The sequence below is a fragment of the Labeo rohita genome, chromosome 20, assembly GCF_022985175.1.
Source record: "Labeo rohita strain BAU-BD-2019 chromosome 20, IGBB_LRoh.1.0, whole genome shotgun sequence".
Lineage (NCBI taxonomy): Eukaryota > Metazoa > Chordata > Actinopteri > Cypriniformes > Cyprinidae > Labeo > Labeo rohita.
Window position 1 is genome coordinate 32,910,724 of NC_066888.1, and position 14,151 is coordinate 32,924,874.

The 14,151-nt window shown below is 35.9% G+C and overlaps 1 protein-coding gene across 1 annotated transcript; it reads left to right on the forward strand.

Moving 5' to 3' along the window:
* The first annotated feature begins 322 nt into the window (after positions 1-322).
* On the forward strand, positions 323-10,155 carry wdr20b (WD repeat domain 20b). Its single transcript, XM_051092146.1, has 4 exons — positions 323-580; positions 2,481-2,663; positions 4,002-5,240; positions 9,033-10,155. Exons 1-4 carry the CDS (start codon positions 323-325, stop codon positions 9,084-9,086), a joined length of 1,734 nt encoding a protein of 577 aa, XP_050948103.1. The 3' UTR covers positions 9,087-10,155.
* Positions 10,156-14,151: the final 3,996 nt, after the last annotated feature.

A 14,151-nucleotide genomic window follows, 5' to 3' on the forward strand; every position in this document is an offset into this window, starting at 1 on the left:
ATATGTTTTAAATGCTTTTAAAATGTATTTATGATTTAAAAATATATTTTCAAGAATATATTTGTAAAATAAAAACATTTGTTGAAAATATATTTACGTTAATGTATTTTGAAAACATATTTTAGCTGCGTTTTTTTACATGGCAAATTAATTAATATAATGCAACTGTTTTTCTTCTGTATTCTTTGGTGTTTCTTAATTTGCCAAATTTTTACAACCATGATTTTACTTCTCACCTGCCTTGCGTGAACGCGCAGCGCGCTCCGTCTCGCAGAGGAGGAGGGGCGCGCGCATGCTCGTGCACGAAGCGGAATGAATACTAATGTTGAAGATGGCGGCGGAGGGAGGTGGGAAGGAGGCGAACGAAATTAAAACTCAATTCACCACACGGGAGGGCGTCTATAAACTCCTGCCGAACTCCGAGTACAGCCGGCCGAACCGGGTGCCGTTCAATTCACAGGGCTCGAACCCGGTGAAAGTCTCGTTTGTGAACGTGAACGACCAGTCCGGTAACGGCGAGAGAATCTGTTTCAATGTGGGCCGGGAGCTTTACTTTTACATTTATAAAGGCGTCAGGAAGGTAACGGCATGACAGCTGCTGGGACTCTTTCATCAGCTTTAAATGAGTTTATACCCATAAAACTGACACGTGCATGTGCAATAATCAGTGTGCATTGGCCAAGAAAAGCGTTAGACTGTGTAATGTGTGTAAATAATGTTTACAACTCAAGTTGTGATGTTAATGCAATCCAAAACAGACATTGTGCATTCATTCATTTCGTAAAAAGCGGGAGTTATGCATGCGCTTAAAGTGTGAAACCTGTTGCATGATGTTATTACATACTGTAAATACAGTTGCAATCCAGAACGTAGTTTGTATGTTGTTTGAGGAGTTATGCATGAGGTTTTGGGTGGGTAACCTGTTGCAATATGTCGCAAAGGGTCCTGAGTTATGTAATTTAACAATTTACGTTTACAGCATCATTTGCAAATAATTTATTTAAATGCAACCTAAAATATACTGTGCATTAGGGCAGATCTGGGTTTATCCACAAGGTCAAGATGGGTAATGTTTGTATTATGTGGTAACTTTATGTTAGCACAGTTTATATGCTAATGTATCTTAGAATATAGTGTACTTTCACAGATATTTGCACAGATCCCTAGTTATGCATGCGTTTTGGAGTGGGTTACCTGTTGCATTTTGTTGAAAAGGCTGTTGAATGTAAATTTTTGTGTTATGCATCCAAAATATCCAATGCACTCTGTTATTTTAGGCAGATTTTGGCATATGCATGAGGTTTGGAGTATATAACCTGTTGCATAATTTATGTTTACAGCATCATTTGCAAATAATTTATGTAAATGCATGTTAAATATACTATGCATTGGGGTTAATGGTTAGGTGGGTAACGGTTGCATTATGTTGTAACGTTATATAAATCCAGCTTAAAGTTCAGTTTTTATGCTAATGCATCCTTGAATATAGTGTACATTTACTGATTTTTGCACAGATCCATGGATTTTTATGAGTTTTGGGGTGGGTTACCTGTTGCATTTTCTTGAATAGGCTGTTGAATGTAAATTTTTGTGTTATGCATCCAAAATATCCAATGCACTCTGTTATTTTAGGCATATGCATGAGGTTTGAAGTATATAACCTGTTGCACAATTTATTTTCGCTGCATCATTTGCAAATAATTAATGTACAGTAAATGCAACGTAAAATATACTGTGCATTAGGGCAGGTCTGGGTTTATGCATAAGGTTTAGGTGGGTAATGTTTGTATTATGTGGTAACTTTATGTTAGTTCAGTTTATATGCGAATGCGTCCTAGAATATAGTGTACATTTACTGATTTTTGCAAAGATCCATGGATTTTCATGAGTTTTGGAGTGGGTTACCTGTTGCATTGTCTTGAATAGGCTGTTGAATGTAAATCTTTGTGTTATGCATCCAAAATATCCAATGCACTCTGTTATTTTAGGTTTTGGCATATGCATGAGGTTTGGGTTGGTTAACCTGTTGCATTATGTTGCAAGGAGTCATAAATGATATAATTTAGTCATTTATGTTTACAGCATAATTTACAAATAATTTATGAAAATGCAACCTAAAATATACTGTGCATTAACTGCATTAGGGCAGGTCTGGGTTTATGTGTAACCCAGGTTATATGCTGATGCATCCTACACTTTAATGTACATTCACTGATTTTTGCACACATGCATGCGGTTTAGGTTGGATAACCTGTTGCATTAAGTTGCAAAGGGTCTTGAGTGATATAATTTAGTAATTTGTGTTTATAGCATCATTTAAAAATAATTTATGTAAATACAAGTGCACCACAGAATATACTTAATTTGTGTGTGTGTGCGCATTTATAGTGGCACTGAGATCTTTAATTGCAAATCATGCTTTCTTAAGCCTAACATCATGCATATGAATATATCAAATTGCTTATTTCTGATTTCACCAGGCCGCTGATTTGAGCAAACCCGTAGACAAGCGGATATATAAGGGAACGCTTCCCACGTGTCACGACTCCAATGCGCTGACGGCCACGGCGGAGAGCGTCTCGCTGCTGGTGGGCTTTTCTGCAGGGCAAGTACAGCTCATTGACCCCATCAAAAAGGAAACCAGCAAACTGTTTAATGAAGACGTGAGTCCTGAACTCCATTCTAGCAACTGTTTGTTTATGATTTAACCTAAACAGTTTTAAGTTAGTTAAGTCAGTGATCTGGACTAGATCAAATCTTTGGGTTTCTGACTGAAAAAATGACATTTAAAAACAAATTAAGTAATTTAAGGTTTTTATTTTTAAAAAAAAAAAATACATGAGAGTTCAACAAAAAAAAAAAGTATGTGATTTTAAGGCTTTTATCTTAATTTGCTAAATTGTCTTTGCATAAATTCTAAAAATATATTTTTTACAAATGTAAAAAATAATAAAATAAATATTCTATTCTAAATCATTCTAATTTATAATTGGGTCAAAGACGTTAAGATGTCCACATCAAAAAATTTTTTACTAAATTGATTTTATGTCCATAGAAAGCACATTAAATGTAAGTAAAGTGTCTGCTTTTAAGGTTTCAGATTTAGAAAAACAAAAATGCAGTTAAATTAAACAGAAAACTTATTTTTTATTATTATTATTATTTTTTTTTTTTTGGAAAAACAACAATTTAAACCAGTATTACACTTATTGTTTTTATGTTTAAACCCTTTTTCATCTGTGACCCAATTATAATTAATGTATAATTATATAATATATAATAATATAATTTATAATTCTAATAATTCTATTTTAAGTAAATGTGAAATAAATGTTATCACCATTAAGTGACAAAAAAAAAAACGAGTTATGTGATTTAAGGGTATTATCTTGTTGAAATTGTCTCTGCATAAATTCTAAAAATATATTTTTAAAAAATTCAAAATGAAATAAAATAAATAAGTATTCTATTCTAAATAATTCAAATGTACAATCATTATAATTTATTATGTAATATATAATAATATAATTCGTAATTCTAATAGTTCTATTTTAAATAAAGAAAAGAAAAAAAAATTTATCACCATTAGGTGACAGGAAGACTTTTTTTAAAATGCGATATATGTATGTATATATTAATTCATTTTTTTACAGAAATAAATGTTAAATAAAGTAAAATAGATGTAATAATTAAGTTTATTTTATTGGACCATTACTTTTTTTTCTAATATTTTGCAACAACGAAATTTTTTTTAATGTTGTTGTGAAGTTGTGTAGCGTTTATTATAGTTAAAATGAGTGATTTAGGGATTTTATTTTAAAGAATATTTTATAATAAATTAAAAAAAATATTGAATGAATGAATAAATAAATAGTATTTTATGTTTGGAAAATAACATCTATTTTAGGGCCATTAATTATATTTGTAAAGTTTGCAACATTTAAATCTGATTTTGTATCTTTTGTTATTCTGTCTCTCTTTTTGTGTTTCTGTTCTAACAGAGACTAATTGACAAGTCCACGGTGACGTGTGTAAAGTGGGTCCCGGGTTCCGAACACCTGTTCCTGGTGGCTCACGGCAGCGGTTGTTTGTACCTGTACAATGTGGAGCACACCTGTGGAACGACTCCGCCGCATTACCAGCTCCTAAAGCAGGGCGAGAGCTACGCCGTCCACACCAGCAAGAGCAAATCAACCCGCAATCCTCTCCTCCGCTGGACGGTGGGCGAGGGCGCGGTCAACGAGTTCGCCTTCTCGCCCGACGGGAAGTTTCTCGCCTGCGCCGGTCAAGACGGATTCCTACGGGTTTTCTGCTTCGACACGGCAGAGCTGCAAGGCACCATGAAGAGCTACTTCGGCGGGCTCCTGTGCGTCTGCTGGAGCCCAGACGGACGGTACGTCGTGACCGGCGGGGAAGACGACCTAGTGACGGTTTGGTCGTTTTCGGACTCTACGGTTGTCGCTCGAGGACGAGGGCACAAATCGTGGGTGAGCGTCGTGGCGTTCGATCATTGCATCACCAGCGTTCAGGACAGCGAAGCTCCAGCGGAGTTTAGCGGAAGCGACGAAGACTTCCAGGACCAAGTGCAGTCCAACGGAAGTCGCGAACGGGCGAATAGCACGCAATCTAGAATCTCCAAAAGAAACTCTACGGGCATTAGCGTGACTTACCGGTTTGGCTCGGTAGGTCAAGATACGCAGTTATGCTTATGGGACCTTACAGAAGACATCCTGTTTCCGTTATCCAGAACGAGGACGCATACGAACATCATGAGCGGGGAAACCAGCACCAACGGGAACAATAGCGCAACTCCGTCGAACTCTCCTTTACCGCGCTCGAATAGCTTGCCACATTCGTCGGGCAACAGCCCGAAAAGCGTCGTAGACAGCGCTTTGATCGCGACTGGCGTCAGCAAATTCGCCACGTTAGCTTTGCACGAAGCGCGTAAGGAGCGGCATCAGGAGAAGGACCACAAACGCAATCACAGCATAAGCTACATCAGCAACAAGAGCAGCGACAAGCTCAACCAGCTCATCGGCACGCAGAAGGCCAAAACGGACGGCGCTAAGACGCTGGGAACGACTTTGTGTCCGCGCATGGAGGAAATCCCCCTGCTGGAGCCGCTGGTTTGTAAGAAAATTGCCCACGAGAGACTCACTGTGTTGATTTTCCTCGAGGACTGTCTGGTCACCGCCTGCCAGGAGGGTTTCATTTGCACGTGGGCACGACCTGGAAAAGTGGTGAGTGACGACTGCCGGGTTAAGTTCGTTCAAGCTGCTTGTGTGCTTGAAGTACTTCATTTGACTTTTTTAAATTGAAGGCTTGGAAAACCCTTGAAAATGTTCATGTTCCTAAAGAGGTCCTAGAAAAGTGCTTGATTATTGAAAGACTCATGCAATAAAAAAAGATTCATGCAAAATTTAAAAAAACATCATAACCTTTTCGCTTCAGTTAAATGTCAGAAAACAATCGAGCTAAGCCAGTAGAAGTACTGACAGTCGTGTAAACATGACTGAAGACGTGAAAACAGGAACAGACGAACCGAATCAATTGAGTGAGTCAATTATGCTGGAACCGCTCCTGATTGATTCAAACTCATGACTTGATCGTTAATTATAGTGATTTACTAGCAAAAACCAGATCAAATTAAAAGAGCCTTTCATTTTGTAATTCACTTGTAATGATTTTAATAAGTGCGTAGTGATTGGTGAAACAGAGCCTTTTGAAACTCAAATCAGTTAAACCATAGTGTCACAAAATGATTCGCTCTTTCGAAGCGCTCCAATCGGATCACGTATCGTGAATCATTTGATTCAGATCGGGACTTCAAATTGCGTATCACAAATCATTTGATTTAAATCGGAACAGGTTCGTGAATCATTTTGCGGATTGAATGAATCAAATCAAATGATTCACGATACGCAATTTGAAATCCAGATCTAAATAAAATAATTTGCGATACACAATGGTCCGATCTAAGTCAGATGATTCACAGTCTGTGTTCCGAGTCCTGATCTGAAATGATGTGGTTCTTCAAAGCGCGGATCACGAATTATAATTATCGTGAATCATATGAATAATTTTATTTAGATTGGAACTTCGGAGCGCAGATTGCGAATCATTTGATTCAAATCAGGGCTTCAGTGCGGGTTCGTGAATCATTTGTTTCAGATCAGGATTTCAGAGAGTGATTTTGCTAATCTTTTTCCATTTTTTTTAAACAGTAGAAAACCATTAAAGCAGTGCAGTTATTAAAACAAAACAAAGACAGAGAGTATACACAAATGTTTTTTTATAAATATATTTTTATTTCTTTCTTCCTTTTTTTAAAAAAATAGAAGACTTTGTTCGATAAGTGAGATCTCTGAAGTCCTTGAAAATCAAAAAAGTAGTTCTTGAAAAGTCTTTGAATTTAATTTTACGGTATCTGTACGAACACTCGTAGTAGTATGTAATGTGAGCATTCAGATTTCAGAGTTTGAATCATCCTGAACCCCAGATTTGCTGAAAATATGTTCACCCTCAGGCCATCAGAGGTTAGGATGACTTTGTGTCTTCTTCAGATTTGGAGAAAGACAGCATTGCATCACTTGCTCACCAGTGGATGTGAATGGGTGCCGTCAGAAAGAGAGTCCAAACAGCTGATAAAAACATCACAATAATCCACACCACTCCAGTCCATCAGTTAACATCTTGAGAAGACAAAAGCTGAAACAAATCCATCATTAAGACATTTGTAATTAAAATACAAGTCTATAATCCATAATAACACTTCCTCCAGTGGAAAATCGGATCACCTGTTGTCTCTCACATCAAAATCCTGCCACATATTTGTTTAGAGCTGTTTTGTAAACAGTGCTTGATCTGTGCAGATTTCTCTCCTGATTCAGACCAGATCACATTTCACTGGAGGAAGCGTTTTTATGCATTTAAAAACATCTTAATGATGGATTTGTGTCAGCGTTTGTCTTCTCAGTGGTGTGGAGTACTTGTGGATTATTGTGATGTTTTTATCAGCTGTTTGGAGTTTTGAGGCGACGCCACATTGTGGTCATGATGCCAATGTTCTTGCCAAACGAACATCTAATCACTGAACTGAAAGGTTTGGGACTCAACCGGGTTGTACAAAGTTGGCACAGTTAACTTGTAGTCTCTTCTGCTCACCAAGACTGTGTTTATTTGATCAAAAATACATTAAAATTGTGAAATAGTTTTGTAATTTAAAACAGATGTTTTCTATGTGAATATCTGTTAAAATGTAATTTATTTCTGTGATGCGCAGCTGAATTTTCAGCATCATTACTCCAGTCTTCAGTGTCACATGATCCTTCAGAAATCATTAAGTTGGCTTGACAAAATTCTAGTAACATGCTAATCATGCTAACAACATGCTAATAACTTGCTTATCATGATAGAAACATGCTAGCAACATGCTAGTAACATGCTAATCATGTTAGAAACATGCTAACAACATGCTAATCATGCTAGTAACATGCTAATCATGTTAAAAACATACTAGCAATGTGCTAGTAACATGCTAATCATGCTAATAACATGCTGTTACCTTGGTAATCATGTTAGCAACGTGCTAATTACATGCTAATCATACTGGAAACATGGTAACAAAATGCTAGTAACATGTTAATCATGTTAGAAGCATGCTAACAAGATGTTATTAACATGCTAATAATACTAACAACATGCTAGTAACTTGATAGTCATCCTAGCAACATGCTGGTAACATGCTAATCATGCTAGCAACATGCTGGTAACTTGCTAATCATGCTATCAACATGCTAGTAACATGGTAATCAGGATAGAAAAATGCTAACAACGTGCTATTAACATGCTTACATGCTAGTAACTTGGTAATAATGCTAGCAATGTGCTAGTTACATGCTAATCATACTGAAAACATGTTAGAAACATGCTAGCAACATGCTAATCATGTTAGAAACATGCTAGCAACATGCTAATCATGTTAGAAACATGGTAGCAACATGCTAATCATACTAGTAACAGGCTAGTAACTTGTTAATCATGTTAGCAACATGCTAGTAACGTGGTAATCATGCTAACAACATGCTAGGGCAATCATGTTAGCAGCGTGCTAGTTACATGCTAATCATGTTAGAAACATGTTAACAACATGCTAGTAACATGCTAATCGTGTTAACATGCTAATAACATGATAATCATGCTAGCAACATGCTAGTAACATGCTAAGCATGGTAGAAAAACGTTCGCAACGTGCTAGTAACATGATATTCATGTTAACATGCTAGCAACGTGATAGTTACATGATAATCATACTAGAAACATGCTAACAACATGCTAGTAACATGATAATCATGCTAACAACATGCTAGTAACATTTTAATCATGTTAGAAACATGTTAGCAACATGCTAATCATGCTAGCAACATGCCAGTCATGTTAACAACAAGCTAGTAACATGCTAATCATGCGCAAAACATGCTAATCAGCCTAGAGACATGCTAGTAACTTGCTAATCATGCTAACAACATTCTAGTAACTTGCAAATTATGATAACAACATGCTAATCATGCTAACAAAATTGTAATCAGCCTATAAAAATACAAGCAACAAGCTAATCATGCTAAAACATATTAACAACATGTTAAATCATGTAAGCAATGTGTTAAATCATGCTAGCTGCTTTCATACTTTTACAACTGCTTCAAAGTTTCAGGCTAGGCTTTCTCAAGACAACTTAAAGTTTGTTCTCAAACTTTACTCATCTAGTTCTAATTTGCAGCTCAAGACACATTTCTGATTATTAGCAATATTGAACACCATTAATGTTTCTGTGGAAACCGTCATACATTTTATTTTTCAGGATTCACAGATGAATAGTTCGAAAGAACAGCATTTATTTGAAACAAAAATATTTTGGAACATTATAAATGTATTTACTGTCACTTTGGATCAATTTAATGCATCCTTAATGAATAAATGTGTTAATTTCTTTCAAAAAAAAATAATTTGTCTTCTTTTTTTTCTTTCTTTAGGGCCTGTTGTCATCCCAAAACCCAGCTAACTCTCCCAGCGGGACAGTCGTATAGCTGCTGTAACCGGACATCCCGACACAGACCGTCAGACGCATTATATCAGCCGTGTCACGTGTCTGTCGTCATGTTTACTGTTCACATCGAAGCCTGTCAAGATCATATTTCACCCTAAGATCAACAAAGAAAGTATATTTTGCATAAACAAAATTAAGCCTAATTTAAAACCATGCATTATTGTCTTGACAATTGAACACGTTTTCTGTCTGATTCTTATTACTGTGATGCAATATATTGTGAAATACAACTGTAAGTACCCTAATAGTATTTAATTTATGATGAGTTTAATTAAAAGCAAAATAATTCTAAACAGGAGAGTTTTCACTACTGTATTACAATAATGTTTTTCACATTTCAATAAGCTACCGAGAGTTGGGGGAAATGTGTGTAATTGTCATGAAAATAATGAAAACGAATGGTGATTTGGGGTGAAACGTTGTTCTCGGCAGGTTTTGAGAGTTAAACTGATGTTCAGTGTTGTGTTGAGTATTTTCAGTAATTAGCATCGTTTCCTCTTGGTTCGTGGTGTGTGTTTTATATCCAGCGTAGTTCAGAGAATCACATTCCATTCCTTTCACGTTCATGCCGACCCTCCGTTTGTCCTCACTGGATTTCTGAGCTCAGAACAAACAGGCTGTCGAGTTGTTTTGCACTGATTGTGTTTTTCTCATAATTGCATTGGAACAAAAACGCGCCGGAAGCCGCTGATGCGTTTCGTAACGGCGTGTGGCTTCGCTCCGTCGGCGCTGGATGTTGCAATCATACTTTTGTTAAAGAGTGAAAATCATTTGCACTAAATAATTAGAAGAAAATGGCTTTACAAATGTGTGGAGTCGTAAAGGACTCCCTGGAAATGCTGTAAAAGTATAAAGAGAATTAAATATCTTTTGTGAACATTTATTTTAATATTGTTTCAAACGAAACGGGTTATTGTACAGTGTGTAAATACTGTAAATTACGGATTTATGATGGATTGAAATAATAATTACACAAAATAGAGAACAGTTGTATTTCTAATACAGAGGAATTTATATATATATATAAAATAAAATTGATCTTAATTAAGCATATATTGACTCGTTCTTCGTTTTCAGATGGTTGTTTGTATGTGATATTTATATTTATGTTTTAATTATTATGGTTTAAATGATTTAAACAGAAACTGAAACTCCAAAAAAATACAAATGATCAAAAAACTGAATCAAATGATTCGTGAACCCACATTAAAGTCCTGAACTGAATCAAATGATTTGTGAATCCACATTGAAGTTCTGATCTAAATCAAATGATTCGCGATACGCGATTTGAAGTGCCGAACTGAATCAAATGATTCGCAAACCCACATTTAAGTCCCGAAATGAATCAAATGATTCGCGAACCCACACTGAATTCCCGAAATGAATCAAATGATTCGCAAACCCACATTGAAATGCCGAACTGAATCAAAAGATTCGCGAACCCACACTGAAGTCCCGAACTGAATCAAAAGATTCGCGAACCCACATTGAAGTCCCGAACTGAATCAAATGATTCTCGAATCCACATTGAAGTTCCGATCTAAATCAAATGATTCGCGATACGCGATTTGAAGTTCCGAACTGAATCAAATGATTCGCGAACACACATTGAAGTCCCGAACTGAATCAAATGATTCGCGATACGCGATTTGAAGTTCCGAACTGAATCAAATGATTCGCGATATGCGATTTAAAGTCCCGAACTGAATCAAATGACTCGCGAACCCACATTTAAGTCCCGATCTGAATCAAATGATTCGCGAACCCACACTGAAGTCCCGAAATGAATCAAATGATTCACGCACCGACACTGAAGTCCCGAAGCGAATCAACCGATTCGCAAATCCACACTGAAGTTCCGATCTAAATCAAATGATTCGCGATACGCGATTTGAAGTCCCGAACTGAATCAAATGATTCGCGAACCCACACTGAATTCCCGAAATGAATCAAATGATTCGCAAACCCACATTGAGGTGCCGAACTGAATCAAAAGATTCGCGAACCCACATTGAAGTTCCGATCTAAATCAAATGATTCGCGGTACGCGATTTAAAGTCCCGAACTGAATCAAATAATTCGCGAATCCACATTGAAAAGCTTCGTTTCAGTCTCTACAAACGAAAATTTGAAAACGATGTCGAAATTTGAAAATGAATGTTTCTTTTAATTCGATCTGGTTTTTGCTAGAGAATCGCTTGATATGATCAATCGGAGCGGTTCCAGCGTAAATGACTCAGTTGATTCGGTTCATCTGTTCCTCTTTTCGCCTTTTCAGCGATGTTTACAGGACAACGCCAGTACTACCACTGGCTTAGCTCGCTAGTTTTATGACATTGAAAAATAAGCGAAAAAATTTTTTTTTATTAAATTGTTGGTACATTTTTTGTGTGAAAAGATAGCATGTTGTGCTTATTATAAAGCAAAATAATATCTAACATTTTCAGAAAGTCCTCTCTGGGTCAAAATAATGCACAGCTTTTTGAGTTTGTAGGCAAATCTTTAATCACAACACCAAACTAAACACCCGTTTTATGCTCTGCTTGAGTTTGCAATATTTGTGTTTGAATGCTGAACGTTCATCCCTCAAACAGCCTTTCATCTAATGTGCCAAACTCTGTTTTCCTCCAGACTTATTGCTTATAATTGGGAAATTAACACAGAGAGACAGTTTGGTCTTGGCACAAACACAAGGACTATTTTCAAGACTGATGAACATGTTTTGTACACGTTTCTTTCGTCTGTGCATTTAAAAATATGTTTTGTGCAATCCAAGACAAACCTCATAATTACGTTTTGAACATTCAGTTCTTGTAAAAATGCATTGCAATTTTTTTTTATAATTTCTGCAGCACAAACGCTGTTCAGATCACTAACTCTTACCAATAGCAATACTGACATTTGCATTCACATAATTACATCTGGTCCCGCCTGTCATTTGCTTTCTAATTTATTACTCTTTATGCAAACTGGCATTGAACTTTAAATCCATTAACATTATATAGTAGCATGTTGGTGTCTGAGTGCATTGAACACATGGTGGCACCAGAGTAATTCGTCTTGTCACGAATCTTAAAGGTCAAACCATGCTGAAGTGTTTAATATCAGCTCAACATTTGTAATTGGAAAAAAATGCAGTTTATAAACGGATCTGTGGGTAATGCACCTCATGTTGTGTTCTGGTCATTTTGACCCAGAGCGGATTTTCTTTTTCATTTTATCGCATTGGAGTAAAACACCTTATTGCTTATATATTTCTTGTTATATTATCACCAAATACTTTACATCTTTACATCTTTTTTGTCTGCTTGTTTTGTTTTGTTTAGCACAGGTTTTGTATTTCTTTTTGGAACTGGTTGATCTCAGTTTTTGGCTGATTATTGCTATAATTACCCACAAATAATGCTTTTGCAAACAGTAACTAAGGTGCATGAGCTTAAATCAATCAGTTAGCTCCTAAAAGAAACCAAAAAACTGTCCTGAAAGAAAACGAGTTGACAAAAAGATAGATTTCTGACTAGTTTCTTTTGACTATTTGTTTTCTATTTCAACATCAGTGATATGCATCCTAGTTGTTGTTGCACAGACCATTGGTGCGGTTCTCCGTTCCACTGCATTGATCTGCATTTTATCACCACTGCTAACACAAGCTTTTAATGATTAATAGGATGCATTTCAGTGGAGTTCTTCGAGTTAGAAGCTGAAAAGATTCTGGTAAGAAACCAAGCATGCACTTTAAGAGACTTCAAATCGTGCCGATCGGATATGTGAAAAATCCCACAGATGCACTTTCAAGGAGGAACCAAGTTGCATCTACAGACTGGAAGATTACAAAGATTTGAGGATGTAGCACAATTTTCATGCCACACAGGAAGAAACCACATAGAAACCTGCCTAAACACTGGCAACCATATAGCAATGCACTAAAAACACTTTATCAACCATTTTTGCATTGCAACTATAGGTTTTGCATGGTCAACCACCACTTTCTTGAACACTAAAGTGTCTTTAACTAATGGAAAACATCCCAAATACAACATTTTACCAGTCTGTGAGTGTCACTATGAATTGGACACTCAGGAAGCACGTCTGGTAGATATGTCCCTCTTAAAGTGCTTGAAAATCTCTTGTGGAAGCCTATAAGCAGGATCAGGAAACCTACTAACTGTTTTTGCATTTTCTGAACTGAACTTCAAACATGGAAAAAGTGTTAAATGGAGCTGCAGCACTCTTTTTGGCAGCTGAAAGTGTCAAAAAATTATTAAATGAAGTCAAAATATTTCATAACATGCAACATGCAAAAGAGGGAAGGTGTCAAACATAGACACCATTTCTCTCAGAGTAAAAGAAGATATTTTGAAGAATGTTTCAGCTGTTTTTTGTCTATAAAGTTACAACCCATGGGGTTTTGTATGAACAAAAAACACCAAAGCACTTTTAAAAACTTATTTCATCCTCCTTTGAGGTAAAAAAAAAAAAGTTTAAAACAACATAGTAAGTAAATTGTTTTTGTATCAACTATTGCTTTACATTTTGGATGGTGGTTCTCAGAGTGCATGGATGAAAAACACTAAAAAGAAATACAAATTTTAGTCAGTTTGTTATTTTAAGTTAGATTATATTTTAATAATTTAATTACATTTTTTGTTAAAATTTTGTTGCATTTGTCTTTTTTACTACGTTTTAAGTATTTTTTCCCTTTTATTTTTTAAAATCTTTTTTAGTCTTATTGTTATTATTGGTTTGCTTATACTTGTTGAATCATTTGTACCATGTTGATGTTGTTTTTTAAACATTTGTTTTATGCTTGTGAAGCACTTTGAGTTGCATTTTATGTAGAAAAAGTGCTATACAAATAAATTATTATTATTACGTTTTATTTAATTTAGTTAATGCTTAATTTATTTCAAGAAAATGTTTTTATGGTATTTTAGGTTATGATAACAACCCTGATTAAATTCGCTACAAGCTCCAAAGGCTTTATTTTCCACACTTTCTTAGATCTGTGAAGATTGAGGCCAGAGCTCTGCAAGCTTGTGTAAATG